Source organism: Budorcas taxicolor, chromosome X (assembly GCF_023091745.1).
Source record: "Budorcas taxicolor isolate Tak-1 chromosome X, Takin1.1, whole genome shotgun sequence".
Taxonomy (NCBI): Eukaryota; Metazoa; Chordata; class Mammalia; order Artiodactyla; family Bovidae; genus Budorcas; species Budorcas taxicolor.
The window spans coordinates 65,160,160-65,184,940 of NC_068935.1; the positions used below are offsets into that span (position 1 = coordinate 65,160,160).

General features: G+C 36.9%; 1 protein-coding gene across 1 annotated transcript in view; it reads right to left on the bottom strand.

The window, feature by feature from the left end:
- Positions 1-24,781, bottom strand: part of DACH2 (dachshund family transcription factor 2) — an 807,465-nt gene that overhangs the window by 334,756 nt on the left and 447,928 nt on the right. Inside the window, exon 4 of the mRNA XM_052662672.1 lies at positions 6,260-6,391. Coding sequence (XP_052518632.1) covers positions 6,260-6,391 — 132 coding nt within the window. The remainder of the gene's footprint in view (positions 1-6,259; positions 6,392-24,781) is intronic.

Below are 24,781 nucleotides of genomic sequence, written 5' to 3' on the forward strand. Positions count from 1 at the left end.
GACAGAGGTTTGTGATATTGTCCAGGAGACAGGGATCAAGACCATCCCCATGGAAGAGAAATGCAAAAAAGCAAAATGGCTGTCTGGGGAGGCCTTACAAATAGTTGTGAAAAGAAGAGAAGTGAAAAGCAAAAGAGAAAAGGAAAGATATAAACATCTGAATGCGGAGTTCCAAAGAATAGCAAAGAGAGATTAGAAAGCCTTCTTCAGCAATCAATGAAAAGAAATAGAAGAAAACAACAGAACGGGAAATACTGGAGATCTCTAGAAGAAGGTTAGAGATACCAAGGGAACATCTCATGCAAAGATGGGCTCAATAAAGGACAGAAATGGTATGGACCTAACAGAAGCAGAGGATATTAAGAAGAGGTGGCAAGAATACACAGAAGAACTGTACAAAAAAGATCTTCACAACCCAGATAATCACGATGGTGTGATCACTAATCTAGAGCCAGACATCCTGGAATGTGAAGTCAAGTGGGCCTTAGAAAGCATCACTATGAACAAAGCTAGTGGAGATGGTGGAATTCCAGTGAGCTGTTTCAAATCCTGAAAGATGATGCTGTGAAAGTGCTGCACTCAATATGCCAGCAAATTTGGAAAACTCAGCAGTGGCCACAGGACTGGAAAAGTTCAGTTTTCATTCCAACCCCAAAGAAAGGCCATGCCAAAGAATGCACAAACTACCACACAATTGCACTCATCTCACATGCTAGTAAAGTAATGCTCAAAATTCTCCAAGCCAGGCTTCAGCAGTACGTGAAAGAAGAACTTCCAGATGTTTCAGCTTGCTTTAGAGAAGGCAGAGGAACCAGAGATCAAACTGCCAACAATCTCTGGATCATTGAAAAAGCAAGAGAGTTCCAGAAAAAAACATCCATTTCTGCTTTATTGACTATGCCAAAGCTTTTGACTGTGTAGATCACAATAAACTGTGCAAAATGCTCAAAGAGATGGGAATACCAGACCACCTGACCTGCCTCTTGAGAAACATATATGGAGGTCTGGAAGCAACAGTTAGAACTGGACATGGAACAACACACTGGTTCCAAATAGGAAAATGAGTACGCTAAGGCTGTATATTGCCACCCTGCTTATTTAACTTATATGCAGAGTACATCATGAGAAATTCTGGGCTGGGAGAAGGACAAGCTGGTATCAAGACTGCAGGGAGAAATATCAATAACCTCAGATATGCAGATGATGTCACCCTTATGGCAGAAAATGAAGACAAACTAAAGAGCCTCTTGATGAAAGTGAAAGAGGGGAGTGAAAAAGTTGTCTTATAGCTCAACATTCAGAAAACTAAGATCACTGCATCTGGTCTTATCTGATAATAGTAAATAGATGGGGAATCAGTGCAAACAGTAGTTGACTTTATTTTTGTGGGCTCCAAAATCACTGCAGATGGTGACTGCAGCCATGAAATTAAAAGATGCTTACTCCTTGGAAGAAAAGTTATGACCAACCTAGATAGCATATTGAAAAGCAGAGATATTACTTTGCTAACAAAGGTCCGTGTAGCCAAGGCTATGGTTTTTCCAGTGGTCAGGTATGGATGTGAGAGTTGGACTGTGAAGAAAGCTGAGCACCGAAGAATTGATGCTTTTGAACTGTGGTGTTGGAGAAGACTCCTGAGAGTCCCCTGATCTGCAAGGAGATCCAACCAGTCCATCCTAAACGAGATCAGTCTTGTGTGTTCTTTGGGAGGAATGATGATAAAGCTGAAACTCCAATACTTTGGCCACTTCATGCAAAGAGGTGACCCACTGGAAAGAACCCTGATTCTGGGAGGGATTGGGGAGCAGGAGAAGAAGGGGACGACAGAGGATGAGATGGCTGGATGGCATCACCAACTCGATGGACTTGAGTTTGAGTGAACTCCAGGAGTTGGTCATGGACAGGGAGGCCTGGTGTGTGTAATTCACAGAGTTGTGAAGATTCGGACACAACTGATCAGCTGAACTCAACCGAACTGAAACTTTTCTAAAAATTCATCCATTTCTTGCGAGTTGTCTATTTTACTGGCATACTGTTGCTGATAGTAGTCTCCTATGATCCTTTGTATTTCTGTGTTGTCTGTTGTGATTTTTCCAATTTCATTTCTAATTTTATTGATTTGGTTCTTCTCATTTTTTTTCCTTTATGAGTCTGGCTAATGGTTTGTCTCTTTCATTTATCTTCTCAAAGAACCTACTTTCAGTTTTGTTATAGTCTCTTCTGTTTCTTTTTCATTTATTTCTGCCCCCATTTTTATCATTTCTTTCCTTCTACTAACCCTGGGGTTTTTCATTTCTTCTTTTTCTAGTTGCTTTATGTGTAATGTTAGGTTCTTTATTTTATTTTTCTCTTGTTTCTTGAAGCAATCGTGTATTGCTTTGAACCTTCCCCTTAGCAATGCTTTTACTGAATCCCACAGGTTTTGGTTGTCATGTTTTCACTTTAATTTGTTTCTATGCATATTTTGATTTCTTTTTTGGTTTCTTCTATTATTTTTTGTTATTTAGAAGCACTTTGTTTAGCCTTCATATGTTTGTATTTTTAATATTTTTTTTCCTGTAGTTGACATATAATCTTACCACTTTGTGATCAGAAAAAGATGCTTCCAATGATTTCAATTTTTTTGAATTTTCCAAGGCTAGATTTATGGCCTAGGATGTGATCTATCCTGGAGAATGTTCCTTGTACAGTTGAAAAAGGGGTGAAATTCAATGTTTTGGGGTGAAATATCCTAAAGATATATAATTAGGTCTAACTGGTCCATTTTATCTTTTAAAATTTGTGTTTCCTTTCTAACTTTCTGCTTGGTTGATCTATCCATAGTTGTGAGTGGGTTATTAAAGTCTCCCACTATTATTGTGTTACTGTTAATTTCCCTTTTCATGCTTGTTAGCATTTGCATTACATATTGCAGTGTTTCTATGTTGGGAGCATATATATTTACACTTTTTATATCTTATTCTTATATTGATTCTTTGATCATTATGTAGTGTCCTTCTTTGTCTCTTTTCACAGCCGTTGTTTTAAAGTCTATTTTTTCTGATATGAATACTGCTACTCCTGCTTTCTTTTGGTCATAATTTGCATGAAAAATCTTTTTCCATCCCCTCACTTTCAGTCTGTATGCGTCGCTTGTTTTGAGGTGGGTCTCTCATAGACAGCATATATAGGGGTCTTGTTTTTGTATCCATGCTGGGAAAACTGGTCAAGCACTTGTAAAAGAATGAAACTAGAACACTTTCTAACACCATACACAAAAGTAAACTCAAAATGGATTAAAGATCTAAATGTAAGAACAGAAACCTCTAAAACTCCTAGAGGAAAACATAGGCAAAACACTCTCTGACATAAATCACAGCAGGATCCTCTATGACCCACCTTCCAGAGTAATGGAAATAACAGCAAAAATAAACTATGTGACCTAATTAAACTTAAAGCTTTTGCACAGTGAAAGAAACTATAAGCAAGGTGAAAAGATAGTCTTCAGAATGGGAGAAAATAATAGCAAACGAAGCAACTGACAAAGAATTAATCTCAGAAATGTATAAGCAGTTCCTTCAGCTCAATTCCAGAAAAATAAATTACCCAATCAAAAATTGGCCAAAGAACTAAACAGACATTTCTCCAAAGGAGACATACAGATGGCTAAGAAACACATGAATACATGCTCAACATCACTCATTATCAGAGAAATCCAAATCAAAACCACAATGAGGTACCATCTCTCCCCAGTCAGAATGGCTGCTATCAAAAAGTCTACAAACAATAAATGCTGGAGAGGGTGTGGAGAAAAAGGCACCCTCTTACACTGTTTGTGGGAATGCAAACTAGTCCAGCCACTATGGAGAAGAGTGCGGAGATTCCTTACAAAACTGGAAATAGAACTGTCATATGACCCCGCAATCCCACTGCTAGGCATACACACTGAGGAAACCAGAATTGAATGAGACACGTGTATCCCAATGTTCATCGCAGCACTGTTTACAATAGCTTGAACATGGAAGCAACATAGATGTCCATTGGCAAATAAATGCATAAGAAATTTGTGGTACATATACACAATGGAATATTACTCAGTATTAAAAAGAATGCATTAGAATCCATTTTAATGAGGTGGATGAAACTGGTCCTATTATACAGAGTGAAGTAAGTCAGAAAGAGAAACACTAATACAGTGTACTAACACATATATATGGAATTAAAATGATGGTAACAATTACCCTACATGTGAGATAGCAAAAGAGATACTGATGTAAAGAACAGACTTTGGACTCTTTGGGAGAAGACGAGGATGGAATTATTTGAAAGAATAGCATTGAAACATATATATTACCATATGTGAAATAGATCGCCAGTCCAGGTTCAATACATGAGACAGGACACTCAGGGCCAGTGTATTGAGATGTCCCTGAGGGATGGGATGGGGAGGGAGGTGGGAGAGGGGTTCAGGATGGGGGACACATGTGCACCCATGGTTGATTCATGTCAATATATTTGAAAAACCACTACAATACTTTAAAGTAATTATCTTCTAAGTAAATTAAATAAATTAATTTAAAAACTTATTCCAAGGGTTAAATAAAATAAAATTCCTCTTACAAAACAACATTGAAGTAGAGGAGAATGTGAAAATGGTACATACTTTGGACTTAACCATATACGGTTGAAACTGATCTCTGCCACTTACTAGCTTTGTGATTATCAGCAAAGCTGAAACACTCTGTGCCTCTGTTTCACCATCTGCAAAATGGAAATTTTGAAAATTCCATTTTCCCATTAATTTGGTAAGAAATGAATCAGTTAACATGAGAGATAAAAGATGGATAATTTCAAGAGATCAAATGCACAACACTGTGACTGGAATTAACAATATGGTATTATATACTTAAAAGGTGCTAAGAGAATTGATCCTAAAAGTTCTCACTACCAAAACAGAAATGATAAGTATGACATAATAGAGGTGTTAACATTATTGTTGATAATTATATTGTAATAAATAAGTGCATCAAATCAACACTTTGTACATTTCAAACTTACACAACATAAAAATGAGCATGTTTCCATTTATTCCCCATTGTGAACACTGGTTGAACACCAATTCTCACTCCATAATTCTCCATGAACACTTCAACTTTAGATGAGTTTATTATGTTGATTTGATTCAGTAATTTATTTCTTTAGTTTTTCTTTCCTTTTCTCTTCAAAAGAAAGTCCCAAAATGCTTGAAATTTTATGAGCCTAATAGAAGAGAGAAAACGCTGCTACCTATTTGCCTATCAAATTATATTGAATTTAACTGCAAAAGCATATTGGAAGCTTGTTGCTCCAATGGCCATTATTGGTTGCCCCTTATTATTTCCTATTAAAAGTACACTTTATTTATTTGTCTATTTATTTATCCATTCACGTGCACTACACAGATAGTTATAATCCCATCTACTTCTTAAAGAGATCTTGAGGGTGATCTTATGATCAAAGTCAACGTACAATTATTACAGGGTAATGGGGGAAAAAAAAAGTTACTGAGAAGGAAGAGGACATTCCACTTCACAGGCATTTTTCTCATCTCCTTTTCCCCCAATCTTTTTTCTTTGCTTTCTTCTAATTCTACCACATTTATTTAGCCCCTACTGATAATGCCTCGTCTCCAAGCACCTCAAAACAAAGGTAGATTCTCAGTGCTGCATTTCAGTGTTAAATTTAGAAAAAAAAAAAATGAAGAAGGCTGAGGTGAAACTGAAGGAGACATCGTTTAGTAAGCAAAGGGTTCAATAGGTAGCACTATAAAAATTAGAATTTAAACACACCACAACAAACAATGGAGATACTAAATGTTTCCTGAAATGAGATTTTGATCTATAATAGTTTTCTAATTTCAATGTACAAGTTAGAGGTAGGATTAAGCCTCCTTTTGTGTGTGCATGTGTGCTAAATTGCTTCAGTTGTGTCTGACTCTGTGTGACACTGTGAACAGCAGGCTGCCAGGCTCCTCTGTCCATGGGATTCTGCAGGTAAAAATACTGGAGAGGGTTGCTGTGCCCTCTTCCAGGAGATCTGCCTGACCCAGGGATCGAACGTCTTTTACATCTCCTGCATTGGCAGGTGGGGTTCTTTACCACTGAGCAACCAGGGAAGCCCTCTCCTTTTGGAGTAGCTGCTTATAATCAAAGTATACGTGTTATTCTCTCCCTTCCTCCTCTCTCCATTTCCAGAATGAGTCAATAAGAGTCACCTGCCTTGGATTCCTAAAGACACTCACCTGTATTAGAATTAAGATCATCAGGCTCTGATTCATTTCCATTTTGGCTTCCTTTTCCCTGAAGAGTGTTCATGGTTATAAGCTTCATCTTCTGCAGCTTCATTGCCTCAGCCATTGCTGCAGCTGTTATACCTAAAACCAGAACCATTCCTTTTAAAACAGGGATCATTTCTTAATGTAATTGAAAACAGGATACATTTAATAGGCCTATACTACACAACACAAGCCAAAAGGAAACCCGAGTCTAATTTATGAACAATATCCCTTCAAAATTTAATTTTCTACTCTTGTAATAACTTCATCTTACAATGGACAAGTTGAAAATCTGAAAAAAAAAAAAACATTAAATATGGGTCTGATTCTCAATTCAAAACAGCGAAAACATTGAGCATAACATGAAAAATTTGGGAAAATACCAAAACTCTTGCTAATGTCTTGTGGTGTCTAGTAAGAGCTCTTGATAGTGGTTTAAGACAGAACTCACCATGCACTAAAAACCCATCTAAGACAACACTGTCAGAAGAGGCACTCTGAAATTCTAGAGGGGATGACTTTCTAGGGAATATCCTTGTTGACCCTTCTGCTGAAGAATGGGCTATTTTGCCTCGAAAGTTATCTTAGAAAAAATGAATAAAGTGGAGTAAACATTTAAATAGTCATCATACTTTTACCAGCCTCCTTCTTATATGCTGAGAGAAAAAAAAATGAAAACATAGCAGATCACTGCAGAAAGTGTGCCAGCCCTTGCAATATAATTACATACTTTTATTAATATAAAACAATTTTTACAATGCTTGTGTAAACTCACCTATATTCATAGACAAACCTCCACACACAAACACCACACCCACTTCTATACCCATGTGAACTCACAAATACAGACACATGTGCATATTACATTCACACATCAGATTTGCCAATTTAGAAAGAACGTGTGCAAATGGAGGAATGGAAGAACGTGTGCTAACCTCTTCTTATAAGAACATCAGAATCACAGTTAACTGCTAAACAATCATTCACAAAAAGACACTGAAATGTACCAAAATGATATCCTACAGCCAAAGAAAAATCCAAAACAAGATGGGAAGAGTGACACAATCACAATAAAATCAAATCCCATAACTGCCATGTGGAAGATTCACAAAGTGGAAAACAATTATACCACAAAATTTCTCCCACTGGAGTAAAGGTTCTGAGACCCACTTCGGGCTTCCCAGCATGAGGATCTGGCAACAGGTAGAGACGACCCCAGAACATCTGGCTTTGAAGGTTAGCAATGTGTGCCTGCAGGAATTACACCAGACTGGGGGAAAAAGGCTTTACTCTTGGAGGGTACACACAAGGACCCATGTGCACCAAGACCCAGGGAAATGAAGCAGTGACCCCATAAGAGACTGGGTCAGACATACTGGCTGGTATTGGAGGGTCTTTCATGGGGTGGTAGGGCTGGGGAACACTGTGGGGGCAAAGACACTTGCAGCAACAATTATCAGGGCCACTCATTGGTGTGAGATACCCCACAGGTTGCAACTAGCCCCACCAACAGCCTGTAGGCACCAGTACTGGGAAGCCTCTGGCCAAACAAGCAAAAGGGTGTGAAACATAGCTCCACTCATCAATAGAAAAGTGGCTAAAAGTCTTACTGAATATAGCCATGCCCACCAGAAGGACAAGAACTAACTCCATTCCTCACCAATCTCTACCTTCAGGAAGACTACACAAGTCTCTTAGATAGGCTCATCAATCAGAGTACAGATAGCAGAAGCAAGAAGAACTTCAATCCTACAGCCTGCAGAACAGAAAGAACAATCACAGAAAGTTAGACAAAGCAAAATGGCAAAGAAGTATCTCCCAGATAAAGTGACAACTATCAGAATAACTAAATGAAGTAGGCTACCTTCAGAAAAAGAATTCAGAATAATGACAGTGAAGATGATCCAGGATCTCAGAAAAAGAATAAAGGCGAAGATCAAGAAGACACAATAAATGTTTAAGAAAGATCTAGAAGAACTAAAAAACAAACATGAAAAATACAATAACTGAAATGAAAAATACACTAGAAGGAATCAATAGCAGAATAACTTTGGCAGAAGAATGGATATGGAATACAGAATAGCAGAAATCACTGCCAAAGAATAGAATAAAGAAAAAGAAATGAAAACAGCCTAAGAAACATCTGGAAGAGCATTACATGAATTCACATTACAGGTGTTCCAGAAGTAGAGGACAGAGAGAAAGGATCTGAGACAATATTTGAAGAGATAGTAGCTAAAAACTTCTCTAACATGGAAAAGGAAACAGTCACCCAAATCCAGGAAGCACAGAGCTTCAGGCAGAATAAATCCAAGGAGGAACATACCAAGACATGTAGTAACCAAAATGACAAAAATTTAAGACAAAGAAAAATATGAAAAAGCTACCAGGAAAAAGCAACAAATAATATACAAGGGAACTCTCATAAAGTTATGAGTTGATTACTCAGCAGGAACTCTGCAAGCGAGAAAGGAGTGGCAAGATATATTTAAAATGATGAAAAGGAAGAAACCACAGCCTAGAATACTCTACCCAGCAAGACACTCATTCAAGTTCAATGGAAAAATCAAAAGCATCACAGACAAGCAAAGTTAAGTGAATTTAGCACCACCAGACAAGCTTTACAACAAATGCTAAAGGGAAATCTATAATTGGAAAAAGAAAAGGCCACAACTAGAAACAAGAAACTTACGAATGGAAAAGCTCATCAGTAAAGACAACCACATAGTAAAGTTAGGAAATCATCCACACACAAATATGGTATTAAAACCAGCAATTGTTAGAAGAGAAGAACACAAATGTAGGATATGGGAAATGCATCTGAAATTAAAAGACCAGCAACTTAAAACAATCTTATTCATATATAGATCGCCATATATAAATGTCATGTTAATGGCAAGCTGAAAATCAACAATAGATAGATACACACAAACACACACACACACACAAAGGAATCAAAATACAACACTAAAATTAATTATCAAATCACAAGAGAAAAGAACAAAAGAGGAAGGGAAGAAAATATACTTATAAAAACAAATCCAAAACAATTGACAAGACGGAAATAAGAATATTCATATAGAAAATTACCCTAAACATAAACAGATGAAATGCTCCAATCAAAAGACACAGATTGGCTGCCTGGATACAAAAACAAGACTTGTATATATGTTGCTACAAGAGACCTACTTCAAACCTAGGGACACATACAAACAGAAAGTAAGGGAGTATGAAAAGATAATCCTTGCAAACAGAAAGCAAAAGAAAGTTAAAATTGCAATACTAAAATCAGAAGAAATACTTTAAAATAAAAACCTTTACAAGAGATAAAAGAGACACTTTATAATGATCAAGAGATCAAGCTAAAAATAAGATATTACAAATATATATGCACCCAGCATAGGAAAACCTCGATATATAAGGCAAGTATCAATAGCCATAAAGGGAGAAATTGACAGTAACACAATAATACCAGGGGATTTAGCCCACTTACACCAATGGACAGAACATCCAGACAGAAAATCAATAAGGAAAAACAGGCCTTGAAAGACACATTAGATCAGATAAACTTAACTGATTTTTATAGAGCTTTCCAACCAAAAGCAGCAGAATACATATTCTTCTCATGGGCTCAATGAACATTCTCCAAGATTGACCACATACTGGGCCACAAAAAGAGTCTTGGTAAATTTAAGAAAACTGAAATTATATCAAGCATCTTTTCTGACCAAAACACTATCAAATTAGCAATTAACTACAAGAAAATAAAAACTCTAAAAATCACAAACATGTGGAGGCTAAATGATATTGTACACAAGAACCAATTGATCACTAAAGAAATAAAAGATGAAATAAAAAATAACTAGATACAATGAAACACAAACACAACATTCCAAATGCTATGCAAAAACAGTTCTAATATGGAAGTTTATAGAAATGCACTCTTACCTCTGGAGACAACAAAATCACAAATAAACAACCTAACCTTATCCCTAAAGCAACTAGAGAAAGGAAAACTAACAAAACCAAAAGAGAACATGAGGAAAGAAATTTAAAAATCAGAGCAGAAATAAATTAATTAGAAATAAATAGCAATAATTAGAAATAAAGAAAGAATATGATAGAAAAGATCAATGAAATTAAAAATAGGTTCTTTGAGAAGATAAACAAAACTGACAAACTTTTAGCAAATACTTTTGCTTTTCATACTGTTAAAAGAAAAAACAAGGGAATTCCACAAAAATATCTACTGCTGCTTCATTGACTATGCTAAAGACTTTGACTGTGTGAATCACAACAAACTGTGGGGAATTCTTAAAGAGATGGGTATATCAGACCATCTTACTTGCCTCCTGAGAAACCTGTATACAGTCAAGAAGGAACAGTTAGAACTGGACATAGAACAAGAAACTGGTTCAAAATTGGGAAAGGAGTACATCAAGGTTATATACTGTCACCCTGCTTACTTAACTTATATGCAGAGTAATTCATGCAAAATGCCAGGTTGGATGAATCACAAGCTGGAATCAAGATTGCCAGGAGAAATATCAATAACCTCAGATATGCAGATAACACCAACTTAATTGCAGAAAATGAAGAGGAGCTAAAAAGCCTCTTGATGAAGGTGAAAGAGGAGAGTGAAAAAGCTGGCTTAAAACTCAACATTCAAAATACTAAGATCATGGAATCTGGTCCCATCACTTCATGACAAACAGATGGGGAAACAATGGAAACAGTAATAGACTTTATTTTCTTGGGCTAAATCACTGAGGGCGATAACTGCAGCCATGAAATTAAAAGACGCTTGCTCCTTGAAAGGAAAACTATGACAAACCTAGACAGCATATTAAAAAAAAGAGAGACATCACTTTGCCGACAAAGGTCCATATAGTCAAAGCCATGATCTTTCCAGCAGTCATATACAGATGTGAGAGTTGGACCATAAAGAAGGCTGAGAGCCAAAGAATTGATGCTTTTGAACTGTGGTGCTGGAGAAGACTCTTGAGAGTCACTTGGACTGCAAGGATGTCAAACCAGTCAATTCTAAAGGAAATCTATCCTTAATATTCATTGGGAGGACTGATGCTGAAGCTGAAGCACCAATATGTAGGCCACCTGATGTGAAGAGCCAAATCATTGGAAAAGACCTGACACTGGGAAAGATTGAGGGCAGGAGGAGGAGGGTGATAGAGGATGAGATGGTTGGATGGCATCATAAACTGAATGGACATGAGTTTGAGCAAACTTCAGGAGATAGTGAAGGACAAGGAAGCCTGGGGTGCAGTAATCTATGAGTTTCTAAAGAGTTGGACATGACTGAGCAGCTGAACAACAACAAGCCTTTAGTAAGACTCATGAAGCAAAAAATAAAGGTGAGGGCTCAAATCAATATAATTAGAAATGAGAAAGGAAACGTTACAATGGACATCACAGTAATACAGATGATCATAAGATACTACTACAAGCAGCTATTTATCAATTAAATGGTCAAACTGGAAGAAATGGACAAATTCTTAGAAAGGTACAATCACCCAAGACGGAAACAGGTAGAAACATAAAATATGAACAGAGCAAACAAATCTACTGAAATTGAAACTATGATTTAAACACTCTCAACAAAGTTAAAGGACCAGATGGCTTCACAAACAATATCTATCAAACATTTAGAAAAGAGTTCACACCTATATCTCTGAAATGATTCCAAAAAGTTGCAGAGGAAAGAACACTCTCAAACTCAGTATATTAGGTGACCATCACCCTGATACACAAACTAGACAAAGATAGCATTCACAAAACAGAAAAGTACAAGCCAATATCACTGATGAAGGCACACATGAAAAACCTCAAGAAAATTCTAGCAATCTGAATTCAATAATATAGTAAAGGGATTATCCACCATGATCAAGTGGGAATCATCTCATGAATGCAAGGATTTTTCAATATCCACAAATCAGTGTAAAGCACTGTACTAAGAATAAAAACAATGTGATCATCACAATAAATGCATAAAAAGCTTTGACAAAACGATTTATGATTAAAAAAAAAAACCTTCCAGAAAGTTGGCTTAGAAGGAACATAATATAGTAAAGGCCATTTAAGACAAAACTACAGATAACATGGCAAAAAGTTGAAAGCATTTCCTCTACAATCAGAGAAAAGACAAGGATATCTACACTCTCCATGATTATACAGTATCAGTCAGTTCAGTTCAGTTGCTCAGTTGTGTCCGACTCTTTGAGACCCCATGAATCACAGCATGCCAGGCCTTCCTGTCCATCACCAACTCCCAGAGTTTACCCACACTCATATTCATCAAGTCAGTGATATGATATAGCCATCTCATCTTCTGTCATCCCCTTCTCCTCCTGCCCCCAATCCCTCCCAGCATCAAAGTATTTACCAATGAGTCAACTCTTCGCAAGAGGTGGCCAAAGTACTGGAGTTTCAGCTTTAGCATCATTCCTTCCAATGAACACCTAGGACTGATCTCCTTTAGGATGGACTGTCTGGATCTCCTTGAAGTGCAAGGGACTCTCAAGAATCTTCTCCAACACCACAGTTCAAAAGCATCAATTTTTCGGCGCTCAGCTTTTTTCACAGTCCAACTCTCACATCCATACCTGACCACTGGAAAAACCAAAGCCTTGACTAGACAGACCTTTGTTGGCAAAGTAATATCTCCGCTTTTCAATATAGTAACTACATCGGTCATAACTTTCCTTCCAAGGAGTAAGGTCTTTTAATTTCATGGGTGCAATTGCCACATGCAGTGATTTTGGAGCACAAAAAAATAAATGACACTGTTTCCACTGTTTCCCCATTTATTTCTCATGAAGTGATGGGACTGGATGCCATGATCTTTGTTTTCTGAATGTTGAGCTTTAAGCCAACTTTTCCACTCTCCTCTTGCACTTTCATCAAGAGACGTTTTAGTTCCTCTTCACTTTCTGCCATAAGGGTGATGTCATCTGCACATGTGAGGTTATTGATATATCTCCCGGCAATCTTGATTCCAGCTTGTGCTTCTTCCAGCCCAGCTCTTCTCATGATGTACTCTGCATATAAGTTAAATAAGCAGGGTGACAATATACAGCCTTGATGTACTCCTTTTCCTATTTGGAACCAGTCTGTTGTTCCATGTCCAGTTCCAACTGTTGCTTCCTTACCTGCATATAGGTTTCTCAACAGGAAAGTCAGATGGTCTGGTATTCCCATTCTTTAACAATTTTTTACAGTTTACTGTGATCCACACAGTCAAAAGCTTTGGCATAGTCAATAAAGCAGACAAAGATAAATTTCTGGAACTCTCTTGCTTTTTCGATGATCCAGAGATTGTTGGCAGTTTGATCTTTGGTTCCTCTGCCTTTTCTAAAACAAGCTTAAATATCTGGAAGTTCATGGTTCACGTACTGCTGAAGCCTGGCTTGGAGAATTTTGAGCATTACTTTGCTAGCATGTGAGATGAGTGCAATTGTGTGGTAGTTTGAGCATCCTTTGGCATGGCCTTTCTTTGGGGTTGGAATGAAAACTGAACTTTTCCAGTCCTGTGGCCACTGCTGAGTTTTCCAAGTTTGCTGGCATATTGAGTGCAGCACTTTCACAGCATCATCTTTCAGGATTTGAAACAGCTCAACTGGAATTCCACCATCTCCACTAGCTTTGTTCATAGTGATGCTTTCTAAGGCCCACTTGACTTCACATTCCAGGATGTCTGGCTCTAGATTAGTGATCACACCATCGTGATTATCTGGGTCATGAAGATCTTTTTTGTACAGTTCTTCTGTGTATTCTTGCCACCTCTTCTTAATATCTTCTGCTTCTGTTAGATCCAGACCATTTCTGTCCTTTATTGAGCCCATCTTTGCATGAGATGTTCCCTTGGTATCTCTAACCTTCTTCTAGAGATCTCCAGTATTTCCCGTTCTGTTGTTTTCTTCTATTTCTTTTCATTGATTGCTGAAGAAGGCTTTCTAATCTCTCTTTGCTATTCTTTGGAACTCCGCATTCAGATGTTTATATCTTTCCTTTTCTCTTTTGCTTTTCACTTCTCTTCTTTTCACAACTATTTGTAAGGCCTCCCCAGACAGCCATTTTGCTTTTTTGCGTTTCTTTTCCATGGGGATGGTCTTGATCCCTGTCTCCTGGACAATGTCACAAACCTCTGTCCACAGTTGATCAGGCACTCTGTCTATCAGATTTATTCCCTTAAATCTATTTCTCAGTTCTGCTGTATAATCATAAGGGATTTGATTTAGGTCAAACCTGAATGGTCTAGTGGTTTTCCCCCACTTTCTTCAATTTCAGTCTGAATTTAGCAATAAGGAGTTCATGTTCTGAGCCACAGTCATCTCCTGGTCTTCTTTTTGTTGACTGTATAGTGCTTCTCCACCTTTGGGTGCAAAGAATATAATCAATCTGATTTCGGTGTTGACCATCTGGTGATATCCATGTGTAGAGTCTTCTCTTGTGTTGTTAGAAGAGGGTATTTGTTATGACCAGTGCTTTCTCTTGGCAAAACTCTATTAGCCTTTGCCCTGCTTCATTCTGTACTTTAAGGACAAATTTGCCTGTTACCCCAGGTATTTCTTGACTTCCTAGTGTTGCATTCCAGTCCCCTATAATGAAAAGGACATCTTTTTTGGGTGTTAGTTCTAAAAGATCTTGTATGTCTTCATAGAACTGTTCAGCTTCAGCTTCTTTAGGTTTACTGGTTGGGGCATAGGCCTGGATTACCGTGATATTGAATGGTTTGCCTTGGAAATGAACATAGATCATTATGTCGTTTTTAAGACTGCATCCAAGTACTGCATTTCGGACTCTTTTGTTGACCATGATGGCTACTCCATTTCTTCTGAGGGATTCCTGCCCACAGTAGTAGATATAATGGTCATCTGAGTTAAAATCACCCATTCCAGTCTATTTTAGTTTGCTGATTCCTAGATAGTTTTCAATATTCTAAGACAATCAGAGAAGCAAAAGAAAAGGACTCCAAATTGTAGAAGAGGTAAAACTGTCACTGTTTGCAAATGACAAATAAAATCCTATAGATGCTACCAGAAAAATACTAGTGCTCAACAATGAATTTGTTTAAGTGGCAAAATTAATACAGAGAAATATATTGCATTTCTATACACTAACAATGAAAAGTCACAAAGAGAAAGTAAAGAAACAACCCCATGTACCATTGCAGAAAAAATAATAAAGTGTTTAGGAATAAACCTACTTAAGGAGACAAAAGGCCTGTTCTCTGAAAATGATGATGCTGATGAAAGAAATCGAAATCAACACAAACAGATGGAAAAAATTATACCCCATTCTTGGATTGGAAGAATCAATATTGTTAAAATGCTTACACTAAGACAATCTACAAATTCAATGCAATCCCCATCAAATCACCAATTGTATTTTTCACAAAACTAGAACAAAATTTTTAAAATATCTATGGAGAAATAAATGATCCCAAATAACACAAACCTGAGAAAGAAAAAGAGAGCTGGAGGAATCAGGCTCCCAGACTTCAGACTATACTACAAAGCCATAGTCATCAAAACGGTATGGTATTGGTACAAAAACATAAATATAGATTAATGGAACGAGAAAGAAAGCCCAGAAATGAACCCACAAATCTATGATCAATTAATGTACAACAATGGAGGCAAGACTAATATAGTGTAGAAAAGACAGTTTCTTCAATAAATGGTACTGGGGAAACTGGACAGCTACATGTAAAAAAATATGAAAATAGAACATTCTTTAACATCACTCACAAAAAATAAGCTTAAAATGGATTAAAGACCTAAGTTTACATTTGGATATTATAAAACTCTTAGAGGAAAACATAGAAAGAAGACTCTCTTTGATATAAATCACGGCAATATCCTTTAAACTCATCTGCTAGAGTAACGAAAATAAGAAGAAAAATAAACAAATGGGGTCTAATTAAATTAAAAATCTTTTTCACAGTAAAAGAAACTACAAACAAGATGAAAAGACCACCCACAGAAAGGAAGAAGAGATTTGCAAATGATGCAAGTGAAAATGGATTTATCTCCAAAATTTACAAACAGATCAGGTGCCTCAATATCAATAAAACAAAAAACCTAATCAAAAAATTGACAGAAGAAATATGGACATTTTTTCTAAAGAAGACATACAGGTGGCCAAGAGGCACACGAAAAGATGTTCAAAATTGCTAATTAAAGGAATGAAAATCAAGACCACCATGAGCTATCACTTCACACTTGTCATAATGGACACCATTTAAAAATCTACAAAAAATAAATGCTGGAGAGGGTATGGAGAAAAGGGAATTCTCCTATACTGTTTGTGGGAATGTAAATTGGTATAGTTACTATGAAGAACAGTCTGGAGGTTCCTTAAAAAACTAAAAATAGAACTATCATATGATAGAGCAATCCCACTCTCAGGCATATATTCAGAGAAAAACTTGATTTGAAGTTATGCATGCACTCTCATATTCACCGAAGCACTTTTTACAGTAGCCAATACATGGAAGTAAGATATATGCCCTTCTATAGATGAATGGATAAAGAAAATGTGATACATAAATATAACAGAATATTACTCAGCCATAAAATAAAAGAATGAAATAATTCCATCTGTAGCAACATGAATGGATCTGGAGACCATCATACTAAGCAAGTCAGGGAGACAAAGACAAATGGTATGATATCACTTACATGTGGAATCTAAAAAAAAATACAAATGAACTTCTCTAAAAAACAGAAACAAACTCACAGGCTTAGAGAATGAATTTATGATTACCAGGGAGGAATGTGGGGGCAAGGAGATAGACTGGAAGTTTGAGATTGACATGTACACACTATTATATTTAAAATAATCAACAACTACCTACTATAATATATATACAGCAATCTTTTTAACTCTATGTAAAAAGAGATAGGAATAAAAAACCCAAAGATATAATATGAATGCTCAGGTTTGAAATTTTTCCTCCTACAAAGTCTGTATCAAGCTAAACCATAGAAATATATCAGGAAATAGGTACTGAAAATAGATCAATCCATACTTCACCAATGCTCTCCAAAATATCTAGTGAATTCAACTACATTATTTTTATTTTACATTAATTAATTTATTTAGTTTTGGTGGCACTGGGTCTTTGTTGCTACACACAAGGCTTTCTCTAGGTGAAGCAAGCAGGGGCTACTTCTTATTGAGAAGCACAGGCTCTAAAGCCCATGGGCTTCAGTAGCTGTGGCTCACAGGCTCTAGAGTGCATGCCCAGTAGTCGGGGTGTGCAAGTTCAGTTGCTCTACAGCAGGTGGGATCTTAGCTCCCAGACCAGGGAACAAATCCACAATCCACATCCCCTGAATTCCACGCCACATTCTTAAAAACTGAACCACCAGGGAAGTGCCTAAATTATTTATAGATATTATCAAAATCCCTAACCATCTACTGGTACACTGGTGCCATGAGCCAAAAAGAAAATGCATTCTTGCCAATTTAAAACAGTATTTTAGAATTCAGTCAAACCCATTCTCCCCTGCAAATGCAAATCAAAGAACACATGTGTTGATTGTTGGAAAAAGAAAATATAGCTACTATTATTATAAATACAGATTCTAAGGGACAGGTGAATTCTTATCAAAGGTATAAGGGGAAGTAAATACAGCCTGGAACATCTGTCTATGTTTGGTGGAATCAATGAGCTCTTATTTTCCCATTGTGTACTTTTTGCAATACATGCAAATGCAAAATAAAGCAAACTTGTCCCCACATTAGCTTGTCTATGAATCATGGCAACCAAAAGTTCTGAAAGAAAAGTGCTTTAATCTCTGAAATGATGGTATACGTTAGTGCATTTTCTAGATAGTCCTAGAGATTTTCTTGCCATATTTAGCATTGCTGAATTCCAATTGCTCAAATAGGCCTATCCAACATCCAAGGGTTATTATGAACAGAAAATATGATGACAATGATTTAAACAAAGAGATCCTGCTTAGAACTGCCAGGGCTGAGTGCCTCAAAACTAAAAATGTATCAGGAAAAATTTCCAAAATTTATATCCGATCTCCTAACTACCAATTCAGAACTGGATCTTAACTATAATATTGAATTACTGATTGTTTCATTATCGGTAGTATAAATAGTGTATTTTTGTGTACAATATATGAATTCTTATGATATGAAAAATAAAAGTTAACATAATATCTTATAGTCAGATAAGGTAAATGTGTATCTAATACAATGACATTAAGAATTAATGAACAAGACTCCCCACTATTTTTTTATTTCATAAAAAGTTGGTAAGTTCCAATATCAATTCATTTGTTCAAGAAAATGCTATCTGTATGTCACTGCAGAAAAAAAAAAATCAGTACATTCAGAGAGTAATATTAAGGTGGTGAAGAATCATGGTATAATAGCACTACAAAGACATTTAAGAGCCATCTGACTCAGTCCCTTCATTTGAAGATGAGGAAACTGTCTCACCGTGATGTGTCATAGATAAGCTATTTAGGGGAAAACATGGAGCAAAACTCAAGTTTCCTGATGTGATCTAGATGTATTTAAGTATTAAAGTTGTTCAAATATGAAATAATGAAAATCTCTAAAGGTATATGATCCCCTCATAACACCACTGTCTCATACTTGTATTTTTATACCTCCTTACAATTTATTTGAGGTTTAGAGACTTAGCCTCTAACACATGTTTTGTATTGCCTCACGGTTCATATTACAGTGACTTTAGCCTTAAACAAAATCTTAAACCCTACTTGTTGAATCTTCAGTACATCATTTGAATATCTGTCTTCAGGGAAAACCACAAACACATGAAAAGCAGTGGAAAAGATGTTATGGTTTATTTGGTATTTCATTAGCAATTTCTCCTCTCATTCAACTGATCAATTACATTTTTAACCTCATGATATGGCTCAGATGGATTTAGAACAGACAATTAGTTCCAGACACCAAGTTCTCAAAAAATAGCTCTGAAATAGAACATAAAAAGAGCAAGCTGATTTAGGAAATGCTGAGTTAAATTTTACATAGGAACCAGAATTTCAGCTCATATCAGATAAGTATGAAATGGTAAGCTTAATGAGAATGAAGTTTTATGAAGACCTAGAAAATCTTATAGAACACCCAAGAAAGATGTCCTTGTCATCATAGGGGATTGGAATGCAAAAGTAGGAAGTCAAGAGATGCCCAGAGTAACAGGCAAGTTTGGCCTTGGAGTACACAATGAATAACAGACTGCTTCCAAATTGGGAAAGGAGTACTTCAAGACTATATTGTTACCTTGCTTATTTAACTTATATGCAGAGTACATCATGTGAAATGCTGGGCTGGATGAAGCACAAGCCGGAATCAAGATTTCCAGGAGAAATATCAAAAACCTCAGATACACAGATGACACCACCGTTATGGCAGAAAGTGAAGAAGAGCTAAAGAGCCTCTCGATGAAAGTGAAAGAGGAGAGTGAAAAAGCTGGCTTAAAACTCAACATTCAAAAAACAAACATCATAGCATCTGGTCCCATCACTTCATGGAAAACAGATGGGAAACAATGGAAACACGAGAGACTTTATTTTGGGGGGAGCAAAATCACTGTAGATGGTGACTGCAGCCATGAAATTAAAAGACCCTTGCCCTTCGGAAGGAAAGCTATGACCAACTTGGATAACATATTAAAAAGCAGAGACATTACTTTGCTGACAACGGTCCATCTAGTCAAAGCTATGGTTCTTCCAGTAGTCATGTATGGGTGTGAGAGTTGGAATATAAAGAAAGCTGAGTGCCGAAGAATTAATGCTTTTGAACTGCAGTGTTGGAGAAGACTCTTGAGTGTCCCTTGGACTGCAAAGAGATCAGATTAGTCAATCCTAAAGGAAATCAGTCCTGAATATTCACTGGAAGGACTGATGCTGAAGCTGCAACTGCAGTACTTCAGCCACCTTATTCAAAGAGCTGACTCATTAGAAAAGACTGATGCTAGGAAAGATTGAAGGCAGGAGGAGACGGAGGACGACAGAGGAGGAGATGGTTGGATGGCATCACCAACTGGATGGACATAAGTTTGAGCAAGCTCTGGGCATTGGTGATGGACAGGAAAGCCAAGTGTGCTGCAGTCCATGGGGTCACAAAGAGTCGGACACAACTGAGCAACTGAACTGGAACTGGAATAAGAATGAAAGATGCCTTTTAAAATGAAAGTGCTATAATTATAGGTAAATATCTACATAAACATCTAGAAGTATAAAAGTTGTCTTCAGTAACTGAATTTGAAAGTGGTAACTTTTACATTATGTTTAAATTACATATATTTAGCTGATTGAAAATGGTTTGGAAAGGCAGAGATTCACTGTTACTGGGGAAATATTCACCTTCTGCATTTTCTAATACTTGTACATTTACTCCTATAACCATAGCACCTTTCATACTTTTTCACCTACTTTCATAACTGGTTCATGGCTAATCAGTATAATTATTGACCAAGCCATAAAAACAGCCCTTATAATCATTTACACTCACTCCCTAATCTACAATTCAGCATAACAATATGAAAATGCCCAAAATATCATAAATTCATGTGCATGCACATGTGCCCCTTGTGTGTGATTATTATTATTGTAAGTATACAGATATTCAAACTGCAACTTCAGATTTAGAGTGGTGTAGAAAATTCTTAAGAGTAACAAGAACTTTAACGAATATCTAAACCAACCTCTCCATCTTACAAATGAAAAACTGGATCCTAAAGAGGATAAGTGAGAGACAATACAACATAGACAGTAGGACTAGGATAAGAACTCAAGTATCTTGAGGCAATTTTATAGTTTCCAATTTGGGTGAACTCTGCCCATCTCTTCATACATTTGAAAGCTTTTCTGTCAAAACTGTGAATAAGTAAATTAACTAAAGGAGAACTATGAATAATCAAATTTTGAGGTTTGCAATTACTTAATGAAATGGTGGGTCAGTTTATTGCAATATAGTTTTGTTATTAAAATAACATTTAATTAAAATAATGGTGTTACATTAATAATATCACTCCAAAAATGAAAAGCAGTTTATATCTCCCTCATTATGTCTCTCTACAGTCAAATACTGCATGATAGCTTGTTTATTGTTTACATTCAAAGCTACTTTGGGTTAAGCATGATGTACTAAAATATGAATAATGAAACATCTGGAGATATGAAATGTTAATGTGGTATATCATGTTGAATCTAATGGAAACAATTTTGAAATTTCCTATAAATCAACTGGGTTGATGTAAGCCTTTTGAGAGGTAGTATTCAGACTCATTTTCAGGAAATGCTTATGCTCTGAACTCTGTTATTTGGAAAAATATTTGGACTCCAAAAGATTCAGAAGTCAACTAACAGGAAGGCCATACAAATATAAGAATAGAATGAAAGAGCAGAGAAGCCACAGGCCAGTAGTTACAGACCACTTAAGTGAAGAGCAAATATTACAGTGATTCTTAGGAATCACCACTCAGGGATTGATACAAAATTAAAAACTACTCAGCTCAGCACCATGGCTATGAGGGAAAGGCTGTCATAGGTATATGCAGAGTCTGTAAAACAATTGCAGCTGTATGTGGGCTATACATCAGCAAAGCCATCAAATGGTGTGAGACTGGAAATCTCCTATATTGGCATGAACAGTTTTTTTCACTTCGGTTCAGTCACTCAGTCGTGACTGACTCTTTGCAACTTGCCTCCTTCTCCATAACCAATTCCCAGAGTTTACTCAAACTCATGTCCATTGAGTCAGTGATGCCATCCAACCATCTTACCTTATGTCATCCCCTTCTCCTCCTGCCCTCAATCTTTCCCAGCATCGGGGTCTTTTCAAATGAGTCAGCTCTTCACATCAGGTGGCCAAAGTATTGGAATTTTAGCTTCAACATCAGTCTTTCCGATGAACATTCAGGACTGATTTCCTTTAGGATGGACTGGTTGGATCTCCTTGCAGTCCAAGGGACTCTAAAGAGTCTTCTCCAACACCACAGTTCAAAACCATCAATTCTTCAGCACTCAGATTTCTTTACAGTCTAACTCTAGTTTGTACATTTTGCTAAGTTACAGATAGATATGAAGAGAAGATACACTCAATCTTTGCTAAAGTTCAGCTTATTCTACAAAAACAGCAGATTGGAGAACGCACAATAAGGCAGTGAATTTGCCATTCAGAATGGAGCCAGAGATAGGAAAATGATGATTAGTAAGGGTTGGGAGGGCAAGCGACATAGCACAGTAGAGTGCAACCAAATCAGGGACCCAGGAGAAGGCTGACTTCTGCTTTGAGCAAACTGCTATCCTGTAGCCTGAACTGCCTAACAAAATTTGAGGTTGCCAAGCAACTTTTTATTTTCCTATAGACTATAATGAAAATGAATAAAAAGACATTTTAAATGCCTTTGAGATTCTAAGAATCTCTTCAAATGCTCCAATTACATCTATGTTAAAAGATTAAAGGCAAAAAAGAAACATATTGAACTTATACCAATATCTTTAAAATTATTTTCCATTTGCCTGCTTGTTCCATGAAATGTTAAGAGAATTGCTGAAAAAAGTGAGGATAGTTAGGAAGGTGAGGGAGTTTCAGGACCAATTGAGTTAACACTAGGTTGGAAACAACAGACTTTATATAGCACTTATCATATGCCACACAGTTGTAAGTTCTTTACATATTTGCTTATTTAATATTTACAAAACACTTCAGAGGGAAGTAGCATCAGTATTTCCATCTTTCAAATGAGAAAACTGATTCACAGAAACTGAAAAGCCTGTCAAATGTCAAATGAAAAACCTGTCGAAATTAACCTTCACAGCTAATAAGCCTTGAAGTTGGTATTTAAACTCAGGTACATTGACTCCAGGTTTCTTTAATGCAGATATTTTCAAAGTTTATAATATGCTAATATTTTCTGTGACTTTCCAAAAGAGGTAGAGAGCACACTATTTTCTAAACTTTTGCAATAATGGAACTTGTTTTTACAGAATATCTATTAAAGAATCAAAAGACACCACTAATCCATAGAATGAAGTTTAAGAAAGGTCAGGGTACAGGATCTAGGGGTACCCTCAGGCATCGGCGGAGAGATTTAGAGAGAGATAAAGAAAGAATGTTGCAGATAAGAAAATAGAGGAGAGAAAGAGGCTGATATTCCTTGGTTTACACAGAAAGCCAATAAAGGCCGAAGACAAGGGACTTGCTCTGTTCACGTAGGCCGCAGGTGCCCTCCTGGTCTTCTGAGGGAGTGAAGACGCAGAGTGCCTTCCCGTTCAGGTCTTAGAAGCCCAGGCAGGAAAGTGAACACAGAGAGCCTCTATGCTCCAAGGGATCAGCCTGAAAAAGAGAATAAGAGAGAGAAAGAAAGAAAGAGAGAAAGAAAGAAAGACACGGGGGAACCAGGCTTTTGTAAAACTGGTCCTGGTCTGTCACTTTATTTTTCAGGGAAGCTTTTATACCTTGACTTGTACTTAAAGGGAAATGAAAGATGCAAAGTCATACAGAGTCAGCCCAAACATTATATCTGTTTTGTCTTGATCAAAACCAGGATTTTTTTCTGCATACCTTTCCTATAAACAATGTTGTGTACATTATATTCTGGACTTGGAGGCCTGTGAACATTTTATGACCCTCTTTTGATAAAGGCTGCTCAACCAGAAAACTTATTTCCCTTGAAGTGTTTTTTCTTTATATTTCTAATCTATGTCAGCCTCAGAAAGTATTAAACAGAGTTACATTTCTCAGGGAGCAAAGGTGCAGTGAGTTACAACAATGAAAGAACCAATTAGCTCAAAGGTCTGATGTGGTTAATTCTAAGGCTACACTTGTTTTTCTTACATTCCAACTATGTTAACTAATGTACTCCCAGGTGCACAGTGGATAACAGATATGGGAACTTAGCAGCAAGCACTGGCTCAACAATGAAATCGTACACCAGCACTATTCTAATAGCTTTTAACTCTTTGAAAGGCTCTATATTTTTAGAATGTTTTAGGCTTCCTGGTGCCTCTCACAGTTGGGAGGCTGTGGATAATCACATGCATAGCTGCAAGAGTCTGGATAAACCTGTCAGACAAGCTAGAATGCTAACAGGGGTGTTTGAATTGAAATACTCCTTTCATGCCCAAGAGACTTATTAGCTAGAGCCCTAAGTTGATTTTCTCCAGAGAAAGGTGGTCAGGGATAGCCCCCTGTTAATGTCAGAAAAGTTGGTGAAAGGCATAAAATAGTAAGACAGACAGATTCTGGTTTTGGAGTAGATGCTTGAGCAGGTCCAGGGGGCTCCATCGAGGCCTGATCTCACCTTTGCCCATCAGGCCTCTTCCACATGACCTTGTCATGGGTGGGATCTCCTGTGCTGGCTCCAGGCAAAGAAATACTGTTGTAAACCTTTATTTTTTTTAACTTGGATGCATGCTTAACTTAAACTATTTTGACACTATTTATTTCTGTTTTTGAAATATGTATTTATAT